Below are 24,705 nucleotides of genomic sequence, written 5' to 3'. Positions count from 1 at the left end.
TCTCTCGTGAGATCGTATTAGCGAGTTACTTAGTGTCTGTACGCTCGGTGGATATTCCCCGTAGATATTGTGAGTATGTTCATCTATCATCCCGTTGACCGCGGATTCGTTATTGAACCTAGGATCATTGTCATTAGTTTCTCGAGTATCTAATTACCACGGTTACTTGTCGAATTCTATAATAATCGTATTTGCACTAGTAAATGTCTTCTCTATTGCATAACGACAACGTGTAATCCGAACGAAGATTCGTTTCACGCCCCTAACTCTAATTCTACTGTAAACCCGACATATATATATCAGCAATGAATATATAAAACAATACATAAAAGACACAGACATAGACATAGAAATTTATAAAGTATTCACAAATGACTGACACTTATGACCACATAAAAATGTGAAAGCAAAACAAGAACGAGGAAAGGCAGTAACAAGTAATACGTACCTATTAGTAGTGGACGAAAATTAGATTAGCAATAAACGATTTAATATGCGTGTTTCCTCGTTTCACCGTTAAGTTAAACGTTTTCTAAAGTTTTCTCTAAAAATAAGAGAATTTCTAAGTAAAAATAGAACGCGATTAAGCAGTAAAGGTTTGAAGACTATATCAGAATTAAGAATAAATCACTTTGATGAATCGTTAGTGAAATGGATCAGAAGACGCAGAGAGCTGGTACTTTAGGCGATCTACCGGACAGTAGAGTTTAATCCTTCTAATACGATGGAACGCCACTTTCATTTCAATGACGCGATCTCCCGGTTTTCTATCGATAAACCGGCATCGCCAGCCAATTACGGGGTAATAACGGCGCTTTGTGAGCGAAAATTTTCGCGATCCAATACTCTGAAGGCGAGCGTAATAACGAACAAGGCGAGCATGAAATACACCGTTAGCGTAAACGCCGCGGCAGATCGACACTTTCATTCATGCCGATGTAGATTTTATCTTTTGCTACAATTTCCAGGCCATTGTACCTTGCCACAGGTGTGATTATCGACCCTCCTCGAATTCAGAAGTTATTATACTACGACGATATATCTACGTAGTATTGTAGTAGTATAGTAATATGATTGAAATGTTATTCAATTAAAGAAAAATATATAGTGGTTTCTTTCCATTTTTTGTTTTAATTCTTATGTTGCAAAACTGTAAATTGTACTGTAGTAAAAGCAATAATATATCTTTTGGTTTTAAGAAATTATGGATGTTATAGAATTAGCTACTACATTTTATTTTTATTTGAAGAAATAATTATTTTATTTTTATGTTATTTAGGTTTCATATTTATATATGGTTATAATTGATAATACTTTATGTAGACTACATTGTTTGGAATTTATATTTCTTTCTTATTTCGTTATTTATGTTTCCTTAGATTCTCAAATTTTACTTTTATTCATTTTTTTCCAAATATTTACTTACATACCGCTGCTTTTGAATTTGTTTTGAGAAAGTGGATTTGACATGTAAATATAAAGATTTGATGGAAAATTTGATAAAATTGATAGATATTAGTTCTTATTATCTTCCTCAAAGTTATAAATATTTTCGTGAATATTTTGAAATGTATTTATTTTCTATATCATTATGTTTCTTGAAAGTTATATATATCGAGCTATTTATGCCTTTCAACTACAGATTTACATATTTTTCAGCATTATCATATTTGGTTCTGTTATTCTATCATGATTGTATCATTTTATCAATCTGTTTGTAACGGTATATAACGGTATATATATAATCCTCTTTCATAGGAGAGAAAGAATCCAAATATACACAATACAAGATCAAATTTTCTGAGAAAAAGTCTGTAATATGTATGCGAGTCATCATACATGAGTACATCATAAATGCGAATTCGTTTTAGTAAAACGTAAAAATTTTTATTTCATTTTAATATTTTTATTTCCTTAAAATTATTGTATCCGCAATATAATATTATTGACTACTATTTTCATTATTCATGATTAATATTTACATATCATCGTTCGAGTAAATTAGAAGCCACACGTAAAATCCGGGCAAAATGCCATAATTTTAATATTTTTATTTCCTTACAATTATTCTACCCGCAATATAATATTGTAATATCGTAGAATAGCTTTGATTGGAGATCGGCTGAAATTAGAAAACACCGTGTACGCCGTTTTTTTTGTGGTTTGTTTACATCCAAGAGCGCCTAGTAACAGTGACGCGAGAAAAGATAAGCAGCGTCAAAACAGAAGTACGGTTTCATATTTCAAGGAGTGGCGATCGAGAGGCCAGAGTATGTGAGCCGAAAAGTGTGTGTGTGTGTGTGTGTGTGTGTGTGTGTGTGTGTGTGTGCAGGACCGAGCAGGAATGCATTGGCGAGAGTCAGAGTTGATCGAGACGTCGAAACATAGAGTCGTTAGAATTGAGTTGCGAGTGTTGTCGAGTGTTAGAGTTGCTAGTGAGAGAGAGAGAGAGAGAGAGAGAGAGAGAGAGTTACCAAATAGTTGTCAAGTTATTTGTTGTAAATACGAGCGTTGCATTTAGTTTTCCTGTTAATCAAACATCGTTTCTCTGTCTAACTAATATCTGTATTTCCAATCCATTATTAATAAATTATAATTAATCGGACGAAATTACACCTTTAATATATTCCGATATTACAATATTATTGACTACTATTTTCATTATTCATGATTAATATTTACATATCATCGTTCGAGTAAATTAGAAGCCACGCGTAAAATCAGGGCGAAACGAATGTGCCAATTTCAGCGATAGGTAATAAAACGAAATAAAGTATGCAAGGCAGCGTTTCAAGTCACAATTACTCCCGAACGAATTAACATGTATGCATAAAGAATAATTGGTCAAAGGAGTGATGCATTGTTTTCTAGCAATAAAAAGTGAAAACACTCTCGCTATCACACTGGAAAGTTTCTAGAAGTTTTCACGTACCAATAATACTTACGGTCAATAATAATAGAGTAAACGAAGGAAGAAAAGAAAAATGATGTGCGGATTTTACGGCCTCATTTAAAAGACACGATATGATTTTACGTTTCGATTGTTACCATTGATCGCATCGACACACTTTTTAAGTAGAAAGTGCCAATTAATTACCGTAAAATACCTTTTAGTAGTATTCCGACTTTATTAAATATTGCAAGGAAATTATTTCATATTTTGCAATTCTTGTATATGTATTTAACTTTTTAACAATGTATGTTTCAAACATTTAAATTACTTACTTTATATTCAGAGCTGTATTTTTTTATAATATTGCCATTTCTCTGTTATACGTTTGTTCAATTGTCAATTGCCGATGAATTGAATATTAACTGCTAATTAAACAATTTAAACTCCCTACAATAAATTTTAGTCAAACTATTATTACGAATATTTATCGTAATGTAAAACATTTAATGCAAAATGGTAAAGCGTAACATTATCTCAAATCATTTTAGTCACCTTAAATTAGATTAAAATCTCTGAAGTTCTTTTTTAGTTTTCAGTAAGTTATTTATCTTTCTTTTAAAAATCTTTGATGCACGGTTTTGCTCCGAGGGAAGGGACACCTCGCTTTGCTCAACGAACTTTCGGTTTCTCTAAATTCCGACTTTATTAAACTATCATTAACTTTATTGCAAAATGGAGTCGTTACAATTTTTGTAAAGTATTCCAGCGTCGTTTATTACGTAAACTATATTACACTTGAGTTTATAATGAACAACTATTGACCATTACATGCTGATTTTCGTTAGAATATTGCCAGAAATTTCTTTTACGACGGTTCATTAGACTTTTACGATCCCGTTTATTATTTTCTTGTTGTACAAGTTCCGCAATTCTGTCATGGCAAAGAGTAGATTTGCTTATGGTTAAATGTAATATAACCGAGTCTATATAACCGATCAAACAAGGGAGACTTTCACCGTTAAACAAAATGCTTGATAATAGCGTCAGACGCGCTGTTTATACGGAAATAAAGAGTGAGAGTAGCCACTCTATTATTCTTGGAAGGAATTCGCTGCACTCTTCCTCAAAAAAATAATTTTCATCCTTTCACGAAGTAACAGTCCGTGCTTTGGACGTACTGCATTGTATAATAACGAGTTATAGAAGTTTTATCAACGATTAAACGTAGTTTATGAAATTATTTGAGATTTTCTACCTGTTTTCTGTTTGCTTGAAGTAGGTAATACGTATTTTTATATTTTATATTTTGATTTATAATTTACATTTGATATAAAGTTTGTATCTTATACAGTTTATATTTTATATATAAAAATATTAATTTAATATTAATTATATAATATTAATATTATAAAATATATATTATAAAATAATATCAATTATATATTAAAATAAGAAAAAAATATCATGATACACTATAACCTCCGCTTGTGAATCGCTTGTAAATAATAAAATATAAAATTATAGGAGTTTGGAAGGAAATTGAAAGCTTCTTAAAGAATGATAAGTCATAAATTAATTATACAGTTAAAAGTACATTATTTATATTGGAAGCATAATCATAATGCAAATATTTCATTATATTCAGTATAAGCTCTGTTTTATTATCAATAATCAATATACAGGGTGGTTGGTAACTGGTGGTACAAGTGGAAAGGGGGCGATTCTACGCGAAAAAAGAAGTCGAAAATATAGAATAAACATTTTTCGTTTGAGGCTTCGTTTTCGAGAAAATGGACTTTGAATTTTAGCTCGGTACGCATGCGGTATAACGGATCTCACTGTAGATCGTTGTCTCGATGGAAAAATGTAAAAAAAAGAAAAAAAAATTTTTTATTCTATATTTTCGACTTTATTTTTCGCGTAAAATCACCCCCTTTCCGCTTGTACCATCAGTTACCAACCATCCTGTATATTTATTTAAACACATACATATACAACGTAATGTAATACATATTCTTATACAATTATATCTCGTATTTTATTTCATACCACATTTACAATTTTAACTGATTAGTCTAATAAATAAATATTATAACTGGAGTGAAATGAGGAAACCATTTCGAATTTAATAAGTTCGTTCCACTACTTCCTTCAATAAAGCAATCGAGTATATTATTTCATTAAGTTACAAAAATACCATTCATGCAGGCAAATATGCTACAAAAAATCCAATACCTTGTTTATTTAACATTTAAATATTTTTTTATTGATCATTGATAAAACCTGCAATACATTTTTTTTATTATTATCGTAATTAGAATAATTTTGGTTTCTAAAACCAAAGAATAGTTGATTTGAAGAAAGAAAGTAACATGCGATGACAGAACTGACGACCATAGGTGTTTGCTTTATGAAACAATTTTATTAACTGGGAAGTTTTCTATCTTCTGATTGTGTAATTTTTAAGCTACATATTACGAAATTTTTCTATTTTAAAAGCGTAGATATTATCAGATTAGAAATTTCAGAAAACATATACCAGCCTTAATTTTTATAATTGTCCTGATTAATTTCACCAAGATCAACTATATACTTAATTGTAAGATGCGTCTCATAAGTTTCTTAACGAATAACATAAATTTGTAATTTTTTTACTTGCAGAAAATAATTGCAAGTCTTTAATTGTTAATTTGTATTTATATCTTAATAAGATTCACATACAGCCAATCACAAAAGTCTACATACATCTATCTTTGGCGATTTCATGAATGCCAAAAAGATTGTAGATTTATAACGTATATAAAATATAATATTATATGATGTGTATTAGACATTCTTGTAAAATTATATTTTGGACCCTTTTACTTCCTTTTTTAATTTGCGATATAAATTGCGATATAAACGTGTCTGAGCTCAATCAATGTAGACTTTAATATCAAAAAGGATACAAAAAAGATAAACAGATGTAGAATATAACAAATATTCAAAAAATAGATATAGAATAGATTATACAGGGTGGTTGGTAACTGGTGGTACAAGCGGAAAGGGGGATTCTACGCGAAAAAAGAAGTCGAAAATATAGAATAACCATCGAGATAACGATCTATAGTGAGACCCGTTATAACGTACCGCACGCGTACCGAGCGAAAATTCAAAGTCGATTTTCTCGAAAACAAAGCCTCGAACGAAAAATATGTATTCTATATTTTCGACTTCTTTTTTCGCGTAGAATCACCCCATTTCCGCTTGTACCACCAGTTACCAACCACCCTGTATATTTCAAATTTAAAGGATATGGATATATTTTTTACGTCTGCCAGGGTCTAAAGACTGGCTCAGACACGGCTTTATCCCAGTAGCAAGCAAACCAGAATATAGACCGTTGACTTTGGAGAACTACCGATAAAATGTAGACGAAAGCGACGCTTTTTGATGAATTATCCGCAGTGAAACAGCGCCACTTGATTAAAGCTACTGGCCATGTCTGAGCCAGTCTTGGATCTCTAACGAGCATCCAGCAAAATGCCCTCGATTATACTTTCGTTGCTTTCATTATGCATGCAAAAATCGCGTGTTAGCCTAACAGATAGGAACCCGATGCTAAAGGCGTTCCTCTTAAAAGTGATCTTCACGATTCAGCTAGCACTCGTACGTGACGATAATCTTCGTGTTTCGCCAGTAAACGCGCATGGGGCGTAATTAAATTGATTGATATTTTACACGAAGCGGCAACTTTCTCGCGGTCACGTACCGATAAGAAGCTGTTAGCAGAGCATTTTAATTACGTTGGAGATCGGTTATCGCTTGCCACTGGCTAACTCGCTCGTGTTTCCGCCAGAACAGAGAGGAACACGATGCCATTGCTCTGGCATAACTCATTGGGAATCGTGTGTGTTTTTGCGTTGGCGAGTACGAAACGAACGACTTCCTTGACGATAGACACGAAGAAGATTCGTTTTGGAATATAAAGCACGAGTAATGTACAGTAACTCACGAAAATATTCTAACAATTCTAACGCTTACAAACAACGTATGTGAATTTATTACGTGTATTATATGGAACATTTTGAAATTCTATTTGTATCGTAACGAGACATGATCGTCATAGTATTATAGAGTTAGAATTTGAAACTAATCTGGAAATATACACGGTGGTTGGTAACTGGTGGTTCAAGCAGAAAGGGGGTGATTCTACGCGAAAAAGGAAGTCGAAAATATAGAATAAAAATGTTTCGTTTGAGGCTTTGTTTTCGAGAAAATCGACTTTGAATTTTGGCTCGGTACGCGTGCACTTTATTGCGTCTCGTTATAACGGATCTCACTGTAAATCGTTGTCTCGATGGAAAGATTTAAAAAAAAAAATTAAAAAATAGAATTTTCCGCTTGTACCACCTTTCCACTTGTACCACCAGTTACCAACCACCCTGTATATAAAGGTTACAAAATCTTTATCGCGAATAATTAGTAAAAAATGAGCGTGCAGTATGTAAATAGCCGTTTTAAACGTATAACTAGTGGTAAAGATGGCCCCATTAAATATCAAGACTTACTTAAATGTAATGGATAATTTTGATTGCTTCAATAATTTTCTAAGCTTAGTAAAATTTATGTTTGCAATAAATATCTTGTCTATAGCTATACATACCTATATTTTCAGATTTTCTTTAAACTATATCAATGTGCTCATAATTGTTTAATCGTATAACGTCGTATGTCAAACTCCTGTATTTCAATCGTTTAATCGTCAAGTCATAAATAAAATAGAGAAATTTCTTCTAAATTGGTGGAAGAGCTATCATAATTAATCCCAGTAATGTTATCTGAAGTCGGTCAGCACTTTGACAAATTGTCTATTTTGTTTTAATACGCCATTAATCAGGTTTTAAATAAATAATTTGTATGCTAGATGGTATTTATCTATTGATTGCACAAGCAATGGTAAATGTTGCTTTCGATCCGTAGTTTGCCATTAATTCATACATTTTAGTAACATTCGTGTCATTATTAAAACAAGTCGACCAAAGTGTCCACATACAGTGGTTCACGAAAATATCTGAACACTTACGAAAACATTTTTTGAATATATTTTATATTATGTGAAACATTCTAAAATTTCATTGCTAGCTATTGGTAAATTTTCAAACGAATCTGAAAATGTACAGAGAAATTAGCAAGCATACGCTTCGCAAAGATCACCAAAGTATTCGAAAAGTCGGTTATTCATTATTAATAAGCCACAGCATTAAGTGAGATCATCTAATTTTTTACTAGGTGAATATTTGCAGCAAATAATCTGAGATTTCTATATATATTTCCAAATTAATTCCAAATATTGTCTGCATGGCCATCGATAGTTGTGTCTCGTGTTTCACCACGGTACGAATAAAACTTCAAAGAATTTTGTATAACACACCTGCAATGTGTTCATACAAATTTTTACAGTAAATGTTCCAATATTTTTATGAGCCACCGTAGACCTTGCTTTCCTTAATAGCAAATAAATTAATTAAAAAAAGATTGGATGGTGTATGAAATTTTAACGATGATCGATTTAGAACGATTATAATAAATTTATTGATTATTGGATTTTATTTGATAATGTATATGGTTAGTGCTTTGTCTCGAAATTAAGCGAATTAGTAAAAGAGAAATTTGATTAATTTCATATTCTATCGGTATAATGGTCATAACACATAGCACATTACGAGTATACATAAAATAAATAAAATAATCATAAATGTTCAGATACTTTCGTGAGCTACTGTACGCGAGTTTGAATACTTCGAGACACACGGGTATTTCAAAAAATAAAAAAAGCGAACTCGCAAAAGGTGAGTCGCGAAAGATTGCTCATGTTTTTGCGTTGGAGAATGCGAAACGAACGACTTCCTTGTCGATAGCTGTGAGCAAAAAAGGAATTTCTGAGGTGAAGGCTGTGAAGATTGAAAATTGAAGATTCAAAGTACTTATTTGTGATGTATGGGTATGCACTATGTACACGCTCATTAAGGACATATTCTGTTCTTAATAAAGTTTCAATATAGTTTAATATGGATTATACGAACTTTAAATTACATACCTCAATTACACTTTATTAATTTATTTATCATATAAAGTATCAGGGTAAACATTTCTTTATATGTTTTAACGATTAATTAACTATTTCCGATTTTGAAGCAAATGTAATAACTGTATTAAAATTTTTAAGTGGAAGTGACATGTATATTTAAGCCTTTCACTGAGTAATAAAATAACGAAGAATTTAGGATGAATTTAGGAACAAAATTTTAGGAACGATTTAGAAGAATTTAGATCTACGACGTTGAGTTTTCTTCTATTTATATCAGATGCGAAAAACATGTGCTTTCAACGTTTTATTCGAGATACATAGATATTAATTTGCATTACATATGATGACATGTATAATATGAAATTTTTAATACTATATGTTAAGAAAAGAAAGATGTTAAAAAAATAAAATCATGGAATATAGCTTATAAAAGGTCACATTTTGATATTGACAAATACAAAGGCAATTACTTCATCGATAGCAAGAGCGAATTGTTTGGAAAAAAGTGAATTCGTTTCGAACAAAAGTTTACGTTTGTTAAAGAGAAGTTTGTTGAAAATTTGTTTTCATTTGTTTTATAGTGAAGATTGTGATTAATAGAATTATATACCTATTTATATATACATTATATAGACTAATAGACCTGAAGTTCACTATCAAATCTTGAACCATCTGCTCTAAAATATTTTTACATATACAGAGTGGTTGATAACTGGTAGTACAAGCGGAAAGGGGGTGATTCTACGCGAAAAAAGAAGTCGAAAATATAGAATAAAAATTTTTCGTTCGAGGCTTCGTTTTCGAGAAAATCGACTTTGAATTTTGGCTCGGTACGCGTGCACTTTATCGCGTCTCGTTATAACGGATCTCACTGTAGATCGTCGTCTCGATAGAAGAATTAAAAAAAAGAGAAATTTTTATTCTACATTTTCTACTTCTTTTTTCGCTTGTACCACCAGTTACCAACCACCCTGTATAAAATATGAAATTTTTCTTTTTGATCGAGAACGTATAATCAGAGAATTATAATCGAATTAATACTCGACTTGATAGATACAACGTATGCAACGTGCATGGAGTGCGGTGTTTTTCTTCACTCTTCTAAAAAAGTGGTATATTTTGAACAGAGATCGTTTTATACGTGTGACGTATATGTAATACCGTTTGACTCGTATAGATCATGCGCGGAAAAGTACGAAAGATTTGAGCTATAAATATTTTTAAATTTTGACTGGGACTTTTTTGGATTAGATTTAAGTTTATTTTTTGTTACGATACTGGCGAACGTAAGAACACTTTCTCGTAGAAACAAGGAAATATTGAGTAACATTAATTGAAAGATCTGAGAGAAAGATCTTCTAGGTATATAGGTATATATAAAATCAATTATCTTTTCACCGACTTTCCCTTTTTTAATTTTTTAAGTAGATTCAGATTTGTATGCAATTTACCATTATCACGTATAAGTATCAATCACCTATTAATCTATCTATCACAACTCACTAATCAATTCACTTACGAAACCTCCACACTAATAATAATTTTCTAATTATAAAACCTGTTTATTCCGCGTTTTTATAACGTTATGTCTTCTTTTTAATTATCTTTTAAATCCCATTTTTAGTTTCTTGCGTTTGTTTGAAATCTTTTTTTAATATATGAAGCACTTTGATAACAATCATATTTTTTTAATTTCCTGTTTTGTTTGATTGTTCAATTTATTTGATTTCTTGCAGGCAAAGTTACACTTTTGCATTAGTAATCACTTCCTGTTATATCTGCTACAGGCTGTTTACAACAGAAAGTTACAAAAATAAATTAAAAGGCTAAAATTAAAGTTTTCAATTATAGTTCTGCTTATCCAAAGCTTATTATCTGCGTATATAATGCTTATAGAAATTCTACAAGTTATTAGCTCTGAAAAACGTAATAGGAAATTTTATTAACGATATTTTATTTTATCTATTAATTCCTAATTATCTATTTATCATACACTTTTATCAGTTTCACACATTCAGCACTCGTTTATTTTAATAAAAGTATGAGAGATCGTCCCCGAAAAAATGTTTGATACATATTTTTTGTATCAATAACATGCAGAACATGTTAAAAACCAGAAGGTAGAAGAATAAATTTGCTTTAAATCTCATATCGTAGAATGAGGATCCAAAAATTTTAAAAACAAAATTCTACAAGCGATCATTTATATAAGTGATATATCACAAATTTGAATTATTCTGATAGCTTTCCTAAATGTTAATCCATCCTCGCGTAAATTTGCATATACGTAGATGTGTATTTTTCGAATGTGACATGTTGTAGATTTTTTATCTATTTTTTTATGAAGAATCGTCTACTGCTCGCCTGTAAAATACTTTAGTCGCAACCTGTATGCAAATAAATCAGGAACAAAATAAAAATACAAGCGAAATATTTAGCAAATAATGTAAATATAAATTTATATTTATAAAATCGGAGAAAGATTTCAGAACAAATTTTTTTATCTTTATTACATTACATTCTATCTGATCCACGCTAAATTCAACAATCGCCTTCAAATACACTGTACGAATTAATTTAAATTATTATTAATATTAAGAATATTGTATATAAGTATAAATATATAAAAATAAGTATATTATTTCATAAGTACACAATTATACTGACACATAAATAAATGAGCATATGAACATGTAAATAAATATATATTAAACAAATTCAAACAAGCGGAAACTATCGCTGCAGCGATGCATCGTTAGAAACGCGATTTCTAATATCGCGGAATGACTCGAGAAGTTTCTCCGGCTGGATACTTTTTTATGTAAACAAGAAATTGTCGCCATTTCGAAGACGATTACAAGGGACAAAACGTGGAAAGCATGTAATTGGAGTTGGTGGCTATGAACTCGGCGGCGACTTGACCATCTGGTCACACCTGAAATGTTTTCCAGGTCGGAAGATGTAGTCCTTACTGAGCACCGGATTATTGCAGATGATTTTATCCGTTCAAATGCAATTGCCGCGACAGGATAGCAATTTGAGACGCCAGTGAAAGCCTAGATCGATGCGAACTGCATTCTACTAGATTGTTTCTGAAGTATCCTCTTCAGTAATATAATACAACATATTTTATTATCTTAATACCAGGGTATTCTTCTTCCGTGTTTGATCGATGGAAGCTTGTGAGTAGAATCGAGTTTATCGATAGAAATAAAAGGGTTATTTTCTGTCTATTCGTTCTAGTCGATTCTAGTCTTTTATTTATCGTATTCTGCATTACTGCAATGTAGATATTTCAGTTACGAAATAATTTCAAAACTTGAAATTTCAAGCGATCATTTTCTTCCACATTTAAATAAAGGCAAATTTATCTCGCCAGTGGAAATAATTGTTCTTTGTATTATGGAAGTTTTAATTTGAGGACATTAGATTCTATCTAATGATTTTGTCAATTTATGATTTTGAGTCACTGTAATAAAAGACTGTGTTTTAATGGAATATTAATATAGGAATATTTATAACAAAAGGAAATCGGGCGTTTTATTTAAATCGAATTAAAATACCGATAGGATACTAATATATTAATATATAGCAATCGTCATATTTTTGCTTCTCAAATCACTTTCTCTATCGTTAGCAATTACGATATTTGTATTTAATTACGATCACCACACTCACAGAAACTAAATTTAGGTACTTTTAATAAGCAATAATCGAACGTACAAATAAATTAATAATTTAACATTATTATTCAAGTGACTGAAAAGAATACATGAATTTCCATAATAATGTCAAAAAATTATTTAAATAACAATAAAAGTAGTACGTAAAATAAATCTAAAAGTACGCAAAGCGCATTAATAAAAAGGTTCCCCTAATTTACATTTTCGAAGAAACTGATATTTCAATGAAAAACTCGATCTTTTATATATGTATTTCATTTTATACATGTATGTATGTATTAAATCAAATATCAATAACTCACTGAAGATATTATTATACACAAATAACAGTGCTGTATTCGCTTCCACCTTCGATTGCTTTTAAATTGTCGAGAAATACAATTTCTGAATCACTTTCTATCACTCGTAACATATTAAGTTCAAATTTTTCACACGTTCTCTGATTGCAGGTGATGGTATACCCGGAACAATTGTTGTTCGTGTCGGAAACAATCGGCCGGACTTGGGAACGAATCCAATTTGCAATCGTTTCACCGGTCCCCTCGAAGAAGGGCAACCTCTTTTTTTGCCCTGTAATCCGCCTATGCCTGGAGCTTTCGTTTCCGTACACTTGGAAGCAACTACACCGGCACCAGTTCCAGTGCAACTTTCATTGTGTGAGGCCTTCGTGTACACTGACCAGGTATGATCAATTTGCTGTACCTGTTCCAAACGAATAAAATTATCTAAGTCTAAATATAAATAGCTTTGTTGTAAGTCACATAATCTGTACAATGTATACAATATGCAAAAGATATATAAAAATTACGTATAATAATTATTATAATATTTAGTAGGTGTAATAAATCTCCACGTAAATTCAATTTTTTAAATTGTGTTCATAAAAGTATAAACTTTCGTGAAACTTCCCCTTAGTTGCTTTTAAATAAATAAATTATGAATTCATGAATGTGAATTATGTTTACTACAGAAAGGACTAGTTAATATGACCTTCAATTGTTAAAAATGGATAATCAGGTTTCAAAGAATATCACATTTCAAAAGACACTTTATACAGGGTGGTTGGTAACTGGTGGTACAAGCGGAAAGGGGGTGATTCTACGCGAAAAAAGAAGTCGAAAATATAGAATAAAAATTTTTCGTTTGAGACTTTGTTTCCGAAAAAATCGACTTTGAATTTTCGCTCGGTACGCGTGCACTTTATCGCGTCTCGTTATAACAGATCTCACTGTAGATCGTTGTCTCGGTGGAAAAATTAAAAAAAAAAATTTTTTTTCTATTCTAATTATTCTATAAATTATTCTATATCTATTTTTTGAATATTTGTTATATTCTACATCTGTCTATCCTTTTATAACCTTTTTGATATTAAACTCTACATTGATTGAGCACAGACACGTTTATATCGCAATTTATATCGCAAATTAAAAAAGAAAGTAAAAGGGTCCAAAATGTAATATATATATAAAAAAAAGAAGAAATTAAAAAAAATTTTTATTCTATATTGTCGACTTCTTTTTTCGCGTAGAATCGCCCCTTTTTCGCTTGTACCACCAGTTTCCAACCACCCTGTATAAAGTGTCTTTTGAAATGTGATATTCTTTAAAACCACCCTGTATGTACCTTATTTATCATTTCTTATAAATATTTTGACAATGTAACTCATTTTGCAGATATAATCAGTATTTTAACACTTTCTACTAATTACAACGAATCAGAGTTATTAGAAAAAATTGAGTTTTAAGATTTTTATATTGACTTTTATACCGATTATTCTTTTCTTACGTGTATATTCTTCTTTATCTCTTCTAGGGGTTTTCTTTTTTATAGTTTAATGAAACGTGATTACTTTTTTGTATAGGCTCTTCCCATTGAGAGATGTCCACAATTTAGAGATCAGCCACCAGGTTCGACAGCAACCTACAATGGAAAATGTTACATATTCTACAATCGCCAACCGATGATATTCCGAGAAGCATTGGCATTCTGTCGTGCACGAGGTGGTACTTTAGTGGATGAAAGCAATCCTGCGTTACAAGGGTTTATTTCGTGGGAACTATGGAGGAGGCACAGGTATCGAATTCATTAATTGTCCACCTCTACGCTTCGCTATCTGCTTTCAACTTTTTCCTGTAAGATGTAACTAGTTCAATTTGATCATAATCAGACAAGACAATTTATTATATCTAATACTAATGGCAACTTTCATCAGAATGTTATTTTCATATTTAATAGTTGATAAAAATGCTACAGGAAATGTATAGGTATTATTCTATGCAGTAGTAATAAAATTTCAAAATAAACACTTTAGCTTCAAAACAAGTCAATTTTACTGTGCTATTTGTAGCCTGTAATTTTAAATTACTTCTTCTATTACCGCCATGAAATAAACTAAACCTAACTTCTTACATAAATTGCTTACAGTGGCGAGTATAAAAATAGCATAATTCGTACTCATAAATACAAGTAATATTAGAGTGAAGACTTTCGTTTCTATTCTTCCTTTTTAATATAGAATTCAAAAATACATCTCTTGTACCTTAAGGCATAATAAAAATAGAACGTCTTTCAAATTTCTATTTCGAGTGACAATTACAAAATAAATTAAATTGAGTATAAAGCTTCTCTCCATTTACGTGTTTGTCCGTGTATATTTCAATTAGCATAAAATATACAATTACCATAAAGATAGTTTTCAACAAACATTTCTAAAAAGATATACCTTATCTTTATTCAGGAGTGATACTTCGAGTCAATACTGGATGGGTGCAGTAAGAGATCAAAAGGATCGTACGGTTTGGAGGTGGACAGGAAGCGGCGACGAAGTTTCTGTTTCTTTCTGGAGTCTACCTCAAGGCAGCGAAGAAGACTGTGCTCGATATGATGGTAGTAGAGGATGGCTTTGGTCCGATACCCCTTGCACAGCTCGATTAAATTTCATCTGTCAACACCGTGAGTACCAAGTATTTTCTCATTACTATCGAATTACGCAATGGTTGTATAAATGTCATCTTCATTACTATAGAAATATATATACTTAATTCTTTATAGGTATCCTAATACGTACATGATGATATATTGCACAAAACAATCAGAGGACCTTCTCTCATATCACATTGTCTTTTATATTCACTTCTTGTGTTTCTACATTGTTTTTTAATTACTATTCAAGATCAATTTTTAGAGTACGTCATGGTATCATACGAATAGCATGTTGATATATTAAGTTTATAAAACTTCTCCGCTTTTATTTACTTGATTGGTGCAATAGTATAGTAGATCCATTAATTTTTCGTTAGCAGTGCTTAAAGAATAAAATGATATCAAATAAAAGGTGAAAAATATTATGTGAGCCTCTCAAAAGCTAAACTGAACAACTTGGCTTATTGTTCATTTCGCAATTTCATTACACAAGTACACGATTAACGTTCAACTCTCAAGACACGAATGATCTCCTTCCATCAGTTCATTTATCGCAAAAAGATGATACTGATAATAGTAAATTCTGTGGTAGATTTAAAAAATAATGTTTATATCATCATCAACTTTTTGTATCTTAGAACTTATGGAATTGATCATTATGGTTGTCGAAAGGCTTATGTATAAAAAATGAAGATCTTATTTGTCCATTCTGAAAATGATAGTAGAGAAAAGTAACCAAATGTATGGAATATTATCTTGTTTTTTAAATGTTACTCATATAAAATCAGTCGCAAGAAATAAAAGATTTTTATGGGTATTCAATCATATATTCACACTCAATTTAAGAGCAGTCTCATATTCCTAACGTTACGAGCAATCTTTGAACTAACATTAAAAAACGCATAAATTATATCTAATAAGAAATAGATACTCAACTACTGGAAGCCTAACATCAGGAAAACGAACAAAGAGTATTCTTTTCATTAATTATTCTCCTTATTAATTAAGACACTTTGCTTATAAAATTTTTGAAAACTCTGGACCAATACTTTCGTCATGTGCTATTTTTCTCCACCAGAGTATCGCGAGAAAAGTCATTGGAAAAATAAACGGTGCCAAGGTGAGGCAGTGAGAGAGCCTACTGACGTTTGACAGATAAGTCATCTGTCAGATTTGATTCATATAATTTATTTATCAGATTTTTATAAATGTCTCTATTCTATATTAGGTAAATACTATTCCATACTTGGTCACTTTCTTCGAACAAACACTGCGAGACAACATGTAAAAGCAAGGAATTCTTTGTTTGTTCTTAGAACCACGAGCGTGTGGTCGACCAGAACAGCCTCCGAATTCAACGATGACGGTGACCACAACGACAGATCGGAATTCCGGAAGCGCATATGAAGTTGGCGCGACGGTGGATTACACTTGTAACGCCGGCAGCCTTCTTATAGGACCGTCGACTCGTACATGCCTCGATACTGGCTTCTACAACGAGTTTCCACCGGTGTGCAAAAGTAAGAGAGCAAGAATTAGATACAGAGGCCACTCGGTAAACCATATACGATCGTCCTATCGATGTTAAATTCAACATTCTGCTCGTTTCAGGCATCGAGTGCGGTTATCCAGCGAACATAAAACACGGAGGTTACACACTTATCAACAATACCGTTAGTTATCTCAGTCAGGTGCTTTATTCCTGCGATGAAGGATACGAGATGACTGGTAAGAATTTATCCTGGCGTTAACCATTATTTCTCTTTGATAAATGGCTATCGTTTGTGGCTAATACTTTGATACCTGTGTTGAAACGCCTCGCCAACGAGCATTTTCAAGGAAATTGGTAAGAATATTAGTTGGTGTTGGATCGCGATGACATCATCTTTCTGATTGTGTCTTGATCCTCTTGTTGCGGCTTGATTTTGTTCCTGATTCTAGAACCGTTCAAATTGGTTTATCATGCGTGGCTGAATTTTTAGAGATCTATGGTAGAGATTGAAATTAATCTGATTGAGGATAAGCTTTGAACGTGTGCGTGATTTTAACATGAGAATTTTTATGTTGCACAACTGATCAATTTGTGTGTCAGTTGCACTATGTAGTGTTTATTCATGAAAATGAATAAATAGTGTAATAATGTAATGCAATGAACCTTTTCATGTTTTTTCTCCGTATTACGAATAATCTACACAAGCGTTTCGTGCGACCGTAAGCAATAAAAGTAAAAAGAAGTTCATGGAGTATATTCAATTTAAGCGGATATAAATATAAATATGTGCACATTTCCGAGATACTCATCAATACATTATAATAATATATTATAATCAGATTTTTATATTTTCTCTAAGATTTCTAATTTGAAATTGAAACAAAATATTTTCGATTTTTATGAGACATTAAACGCTACAAGATTTATTAATAAAACTCCGATATATAGTACTAAAGCCAAAATATTTCATAAAAAAATGTTATAAAACGGTTTTATAAAAAATAATATAGAAGAATATGTATAACTTATGTAAATAGACTTTACATTTTTAATTTAACACTACATAGACATTGTTTATAGCTTATTAATAAATTACAATGAATTAATAATTTGTTCCGATTACAGGTCGTGCAAGACTGACATGCGATATCGACGAGCGCTGGAATGGACCGCCACCACGTTGCGAGCCAATTTTGTGTGATCCTCCTGCTCCTGTTCCACATAGTTACATTCAAATCGATGAAATCGACGAAACCGAGACAGTACCATCGAAAACGAACTTCAGTCGAAGTCTTCTCGTAGGCAGTATCGTTACATACACTTGCGAGAAGGGTTACAGACTTTCTGGCTTCCGACAAATATTATGCTTGCCCACTGGCTTATATGATCATGTCGCACCCACTTGTACGGGTATGTGATTTAATTATTTTTATGCAATAAATACAAATTTGATTATTTCTTTAGAAAAGCAAGTCATTTATCGTGGCAGTGTTTGCAATCTTCAAATACGAGGATAATTTAACATACATACATGTACATGCATACATATTTACATAATTAAATATTGAATCTTTATTAACGTAAATGATATAATATGAGGATATTCAAAGGTTGTTTTTCAATCCAATTTATGAGATATTTATTTTATACTTGGAACTTAAATTCATTTGTGCATATACCTCTTATGCGCGTAGCAACTCAAAGAATTAATAAATAATTGATAATTGTTTTAATATATACTTATATACATTTCAAAATGTATTTTGATTTACAACAGTATTGTTTTCAACCAAACTCTACCTAATCATTGTGTGTGTACTTGACTGTTATATATATGTGTGTATATAAAAATTGTATAATACATATATGTATGTAGATGCATATATAAATGCTTATGTATATTATCAAAATATTGTTACAAACTAAATTACATATAATTCGTATGAAATCTGTATTATAATATATCTGCAATAACTGCAGTTGCAACAATTTCAATAATTAATTTCAGTAATTTCAATAGCGATGTGTGTAGATTATCATTTACATTTAATTTTTTGTTGAGATCGCAAACAATAATCTTCTGTCGTATTAACCTCTTAAGGACCGACTTACTCTACAAAATTTAATCAAAAATGTACTCAATTTTTTCATTATCAATTTAAAGCTATGTTTATACGTTCGCTAATATATTATAATTAGAATTACAAAAAGGCTCTTTTAATTCAAACCAATACAGCAGGTCCAAGATAACTTAGGATAAAAGAAATTTTATTCTAAAGAAAAGAAAGAAGCGAGTTAACTGGGAATATAGATATTCCTAAGGGATTATGATAATACATAATAATAATAACCGTTAGATTTTCTTTAACAGAACCTATGTGAAAGATTAGAATTACAAGAGAACCAACGTCTCCAAAATTTCTTTATTACAGAAGAACCACGTACCACCGTGACTGTGTCTTCCCGAACAACCGTGCGACCAACGACCAGCAGAACCCGACACACGTTCTTACCACCTCGAGTTCGAACCACAACAATCTCGACGACCACAACCACAACCACCTCTGTGCCACCACGAAGAGTGGCTAGCACCGCCGAATTACCCGCAACGGTTCGGGAAACCATCGCAAGGAAACCAAATATTGGTCTTCAGAGACCAGCACCGCCTCCGTCGCCACCTCTGAACGACGACACCAACGATCATCCTCAGGACAACGAAATTTCTGGCAGTGGAGTGGACAATGCTCAGGCCGGCATTGGAACTGGTGTTCCTGAACCTTCTGGACCTTTCAGGGTGGACAACGCCGACCAATCGAGTAACACTCATCAAGCAAAATTAAATCTAGGCGCGGTGATCGCCTTGGGTGTCTTCGGTGGTTTCGTATTCCTTGCTGCTGTAATCACCACCGTTGTAATACTCATACGCAGGTAAAAGCAAATCACTCACCTAAATCCGCGAATCGCGTGTAGAATGATGGCATTATCGAGTTGCTGTCGGTTCTTTTGATTTCTGTGATTTGGTTGCACCAAAAGTAACGCCTGTTTTGTGATGTCAGATTATATTTGTCTTTGTTTTTATTTGCTTGTTACGTTTTGCTCGTTTTCTAGCGCGTTGTTTATTCGTTTCTCATTCGTTGCTGAGAGCAATTTGAGGATTATTTTCTAGAGAGATTGTTTTATTATGAGTAAGGATAGAGGAGAAGACATGTAAGTGACGAGTTAATATGCTACTTAATCGTCTAGTAATTTCAATTCTATATTTTGAAACGAAATAATTTGTGTTTGTTTAAATGGAAATTTGAATGTTTGATAGAAATTAACATTCAATTTCTAATCGTTGAATTTTAAAATTAGGAAAGAAATTTAAATATTTTGCATTGCATTAATTGGAAAATTAAATGCAAAAATCTGCATGCATAGAACTTGATTTGAAATTTTTAAATACTGAAAAAGTTTATTTCGTAGCAAAATACATTTCTTTTAGTCTTTGGGATTTGTTTAATTTCGTTTAATTTCTAATATCTACAATTGAACTTCCTAAAATTAGAAATATCCTGATATTTTCACATATTATCAGTTATGGGAATTAAACAAATGTCATAAATGAAATTTAATCCCTGACGTACCACTTCAAATGAATAGAAATGTTAAGATATAAATGGTGGAAGCTAATAAAATTACTCTTACACATATATTACTTCCTTTTATCGTATTACTCTATTACAAGGAGGAAATTTCTTACTAATTCTCTAATGGCTCGATGGCAACCTACTTTTTTAAAAGACTGGTTTTCTCGTCATTACCATTCACTATCAATTACCGTAAATATTCAAATATACGTAGCGTAGATGCATGTTACATTGTTCCCATTTTGACTTTTAGATTCTTGTGTCATGAAACGTGTTATATTGGTAATCATCTCGTTCTCTTGCTATCTGCAATTTAAAAATTGTATTGCCTTCGACTTCTCTAACAGGCATTATTTCTTGGACAGACTATGCATAACTATAGCTTCTATATACATACAATACATTCGCTCTTTGACCCTACGTGTGTATATTGTATCGCTTACTCTACATTTGTTTAAACTTTCTTTATTCTTTCACCTGTCTTCTTGCCTATTCTCTTCTTATCTAAACTCGCGTTTCGTAGCTCCCTCGAAATATTGTAATTTGTAATTCATTCCGGGCATTATAATTAGTGTGACAAAGAGTTGTTACGTAAACAGTCTTTGCAGAAGAAAACGTGTAAAAATCAATAACCTCCAAGCCCTCTTAATTTCCATTATATTTTTGTTTTTAATATCGTCGACTGGTAATATTATAAATGTTGTTTTTAAGCAGCATACTGTAAAACGTTGCATTTTAAGCGAAAAAATACAACATTACTAGACCAAGATATCTTCTGGAAAATTTCCATCCATATCTAAATTACACTTTTATGATGTGCATTGTAAATTATTTTCGATGCAGCTTAAAAGTTTACAACGAACTACACTCCAGGTTTTGGTCGATAAAAGAAATATTGCAGAATCTTTATTATTCGAAAGACTGGAAACTTTAGAATTCTTAGAAATGCAATATATATATATTTTTTTTTAGTTTCATACGTTTTAGAGACATAGGAATCGCAATTTCTTTTTTAATGGAGTTTTAGTCCAAACGTTAGTTTTTGCAGACATTGAAATCATTGAAATTTCGAAATTATAATACAGAACATTATATTATCATTGAATTCATATAAAGTAATCTGATCTTGAAAAAAGGAGGAAGAACAGAAAATATATTATAAAAAAATGATGTACCTTATAGAATGATTTAACACGAATTCTTAACAGAAATTCAAATGAGAGATTCTATTGCATCTTTGACCAAAATATGAATTATTCTGTTTGATTAAAAAATTCACATAAGACATACATATGATTTTTGTGTTAGAAAATGTAGAACAAGATTTTTCTTAATTTTTGTTATAACAGAATACAATTATAAAAAACGGCAAAATGATCGACCCTTTCGCAGGTGATTAACACTTTCTAAATTGAAAGTCCATGTTTGTTTATCAAACCATACATGTCCCTAATTATATTCATTACAATTCTTTAAAATTGATATTACTAACATGATCTATTCTTTTCAAAAGAAGCATTCAAAGATAATTTATTAATGTGATTGCGTACAATATTTTTTTTTCTCAAGAGAACAAATTATTGTAGATTATTTTCCATGACGAAAGGGTTAGAAATTTAAAAGTAGACAAACTTGTCTACATAGAAGATTCAAACTAATCCTTTCATTGCTGTTAATTACCTATTTTATACACGATATACATACAACAAAAATTGTAATTAACTATAACATCGAAAATTACAAAGTTTAAAGTATAAAACATTTACCTCAACATTTACATTGTATAATCTAAAAAGTTAACAAATCTATTTATACACTGCGTCTCATAATTATAAAACCATCCAAAAACTTTCAATTTTTATATGTTGTATTATAATTTTTATATTTCGTCGTAATATCATATTTCAATAAGCTTAATTCTTCGATTTTGAACTTTCGAATATAATTTTAATTTATTTGTATAAGAATTGAAGAGTTTAGAATGGTTTTATAGTTATGGGACGCAGTGTATAATGTCTAAAATACTCACTTTTCTTTAACGATATATTTGCCATGAAAATTCAATTGTTACATACATTAACAGATGAAGATTTACATTTAAAAATTATCTCAGCAACGAAAGGGTTAATCCAACCAATAAAACAATCATTCACGGGAAGAGAAAAATTATCAGCATTAACCCTTTGTGGTCGTATGTTTATTCTCAGCTACCAAAAAAAAAAAGAACCGTTTTAATTGTATAATCATATTAACTTTTCATATTGACAACATATTTCACTTCGAAGATACATCTTAATAGGATTCTGCAAATTAATGCAATTAAGTATTTTCTTATCTTGAATTATTTGATAAAGGATGCTCCAAAATAGCAAAAAGAAAACTGAATGATACAATATATATACAGAGTGGTTGGTAACTGGTGGTACAAGCGGAAAGGGGGCGATTCTACGCGAAAAAAGAAGTCGAAAATATAGAATAAAAATTTTTCGTTTGAAGCTTTGTTTTCGAGAAAATCGACTTTGAATTGTCGGTCGGTGCGCGTGCACTTTATCGCGTCTCGTTATAACGGATCTCACTGTAGATCGTTGTCTCGATGGAAAAATTAAAAAAAAATTTTTATTCTGTATTTTCGACTTCTTTTTCCACGTAGAATCACCCCCTTTCCGCTTGTACCACCAGTTGCCAACCACCCTGTATATACTTTGAAATCGAAAATAGCGATAATTTCATTTTGGTTCGTCGGATATTTCGTGCTGTTATATCATTAGTAAACCGCGGATTTTTATGCAAATTCATATTTTGCATATTTTCTTGACATATATCAATATAATTAAAAAGAAGTAAAATCAAGACAGATATATGTGTTATAATGAGCACAGTATTCGGATTATTTTATATATTTTCGCACATTATTTCGCACATTCTATACATTTTACGCCCCTGAATTTGCATAAAATGAAAACGCGTAAAAATCCGCAATTTAATTACTAGTATCCGTTCGATGAAAATTAATCCCAACTAGCACGGTGCCCATATCTCAGCTGAATACGATCACAAAGTGTTAAAAAAGAAATAGTAACGTTCGCAAAAAAGAAATAATTTTAAGAAGTGGAAAAAATAAAAGAAAAAAAAAAGGAAAAGATTGATCGGAGGAAACTAGGTAACGATCAAGAAATAACAATTAACACTGAGCCCATTTGCGTTGCGGTGGCTAGCGGCAGTGGCAGCGTCAGAGGAAGGCGCCGCAGGGGGCTTGGTGGGGTTGGTGCGTTGAGGGGTGGCGGTAGTGGTGGCCTTGGAAGGGGTGATACCGGGATGCCCTCGCGTTGGTATACGCTACTGGCGCTGCCCTTCCCCGACCAGCACCTGGGGCGCCGCGACTTGACGGCTCGCCGCGGCACCGATCATCCTTATTCCTTCGGTCTCTCGGCGGCCCATCGCGCTGGATACTTTTCCAACCCTTCTCTTTAAGATTATCAAACAATTACTTCCTATATATACATACATATATAGTCCACCATTATCGCCCTCACCCTCCACGCAACCACCGCCCACCACTACATCAACCATCACCACGTACCACTACAACCGCCATGCGCCACCCTCGCGAGTGATTACTAGTCAAGGTAAACGAGCAACGTTTATAATGAGCACCCATATATAGCGATAGCTCGTTCACCACAGCTCACCACGAAGTGTATTTTTAAAGCTTCTCCTCTCCTTCCGGACGCACACACGTCAATGCAGCGTTCACGCACTTTCTTCCCCCCCAAGTAGCTTCATCTGTGTATACTGTTCTCTTAGCACATCGTTTAAATAGGACTGGGCACTATCCTTTTCGTTAATGGAAGAGATTTGATTTACAGGGAAGAATATACGTATAGTGGGAAGTTTAGAGTTTGATGGGATGAAGTGTTCTATGAAAAAATTTGCTCAGTTTCTGAAAAGTAATTGTCTCTGAATTAAGATAACTTGCCCATCGATCAATAATGATTCGTGATTTGAATAAATGAAGA

At 31.9% G+C, this 24,705-nt stretch overlaps 1 protein-coding gene across 2 annotated transcripts in view; it reads left to right on the top strand.

Moving 5' to 3' along the window:
• The window catches only part of LOC117237056, a 91,622-nt gene that overhangs the window by 60,978 nt on the left and 5,939 nt on the right, over window positions 1–24,705 (top strand). For both annotated transcript variants that reach the window (XM_033500658.1, XM_033500659.1), the window contains 7 exons: window positions 13,096–13,328; window positions 14,508–14,719; window positions 15,384–15,598; window positions 16,885–17,088; window positions 17,180–17,296; window positions 18,186–18,470; window positions 19,493–19,988. In XM_033500658.1, the coding sequence (XP_033356549.1) occupies window positions 13,096–13,328; window positions 14,508–14,719; window positions 15,384–15,598; window positions 16,885–17,088; window positions 17,180–17,296; window positions 18,186–18,470; window positions 19,493–19,988 (1,762 nt within the window). The remainder of the gene's footprint in view (window positions 1–13,095; window positions 13,329–14,507; window positions 14,720–15,383; window positions 15,599–16,884; window positions 17,089–17,179; window positions 17,297–18,185; window positions 18,471–19,492; window positions 19,989–24,705) is intronic.

The sequence above is a fragment of the Bombus vosnesenskii genome, unplaced genomic scaffold, assembly GCF_011952255.1.
Source record: "Bombus vosnesenskii isolate JDL3184/JDL3185 unplaced genomic scaffold, Bvos_JDL3184-5_v1.1 scf7180000013355, whole genome shotgun sequence".
In the NCBI taxonomy this organism is placed as follows: domain Eukaryota; kingdom Metazoa; phylum Arthropoda; class Insecta; order Hymenoptera; family Apidae; genus Bombus; species Bombus vosnesenskii.
The sequence above is the reverse complement of the archived record's forward strand: the minus strand, read 5'-3'. Positions and strand labels throughout refer to the sequence as shown.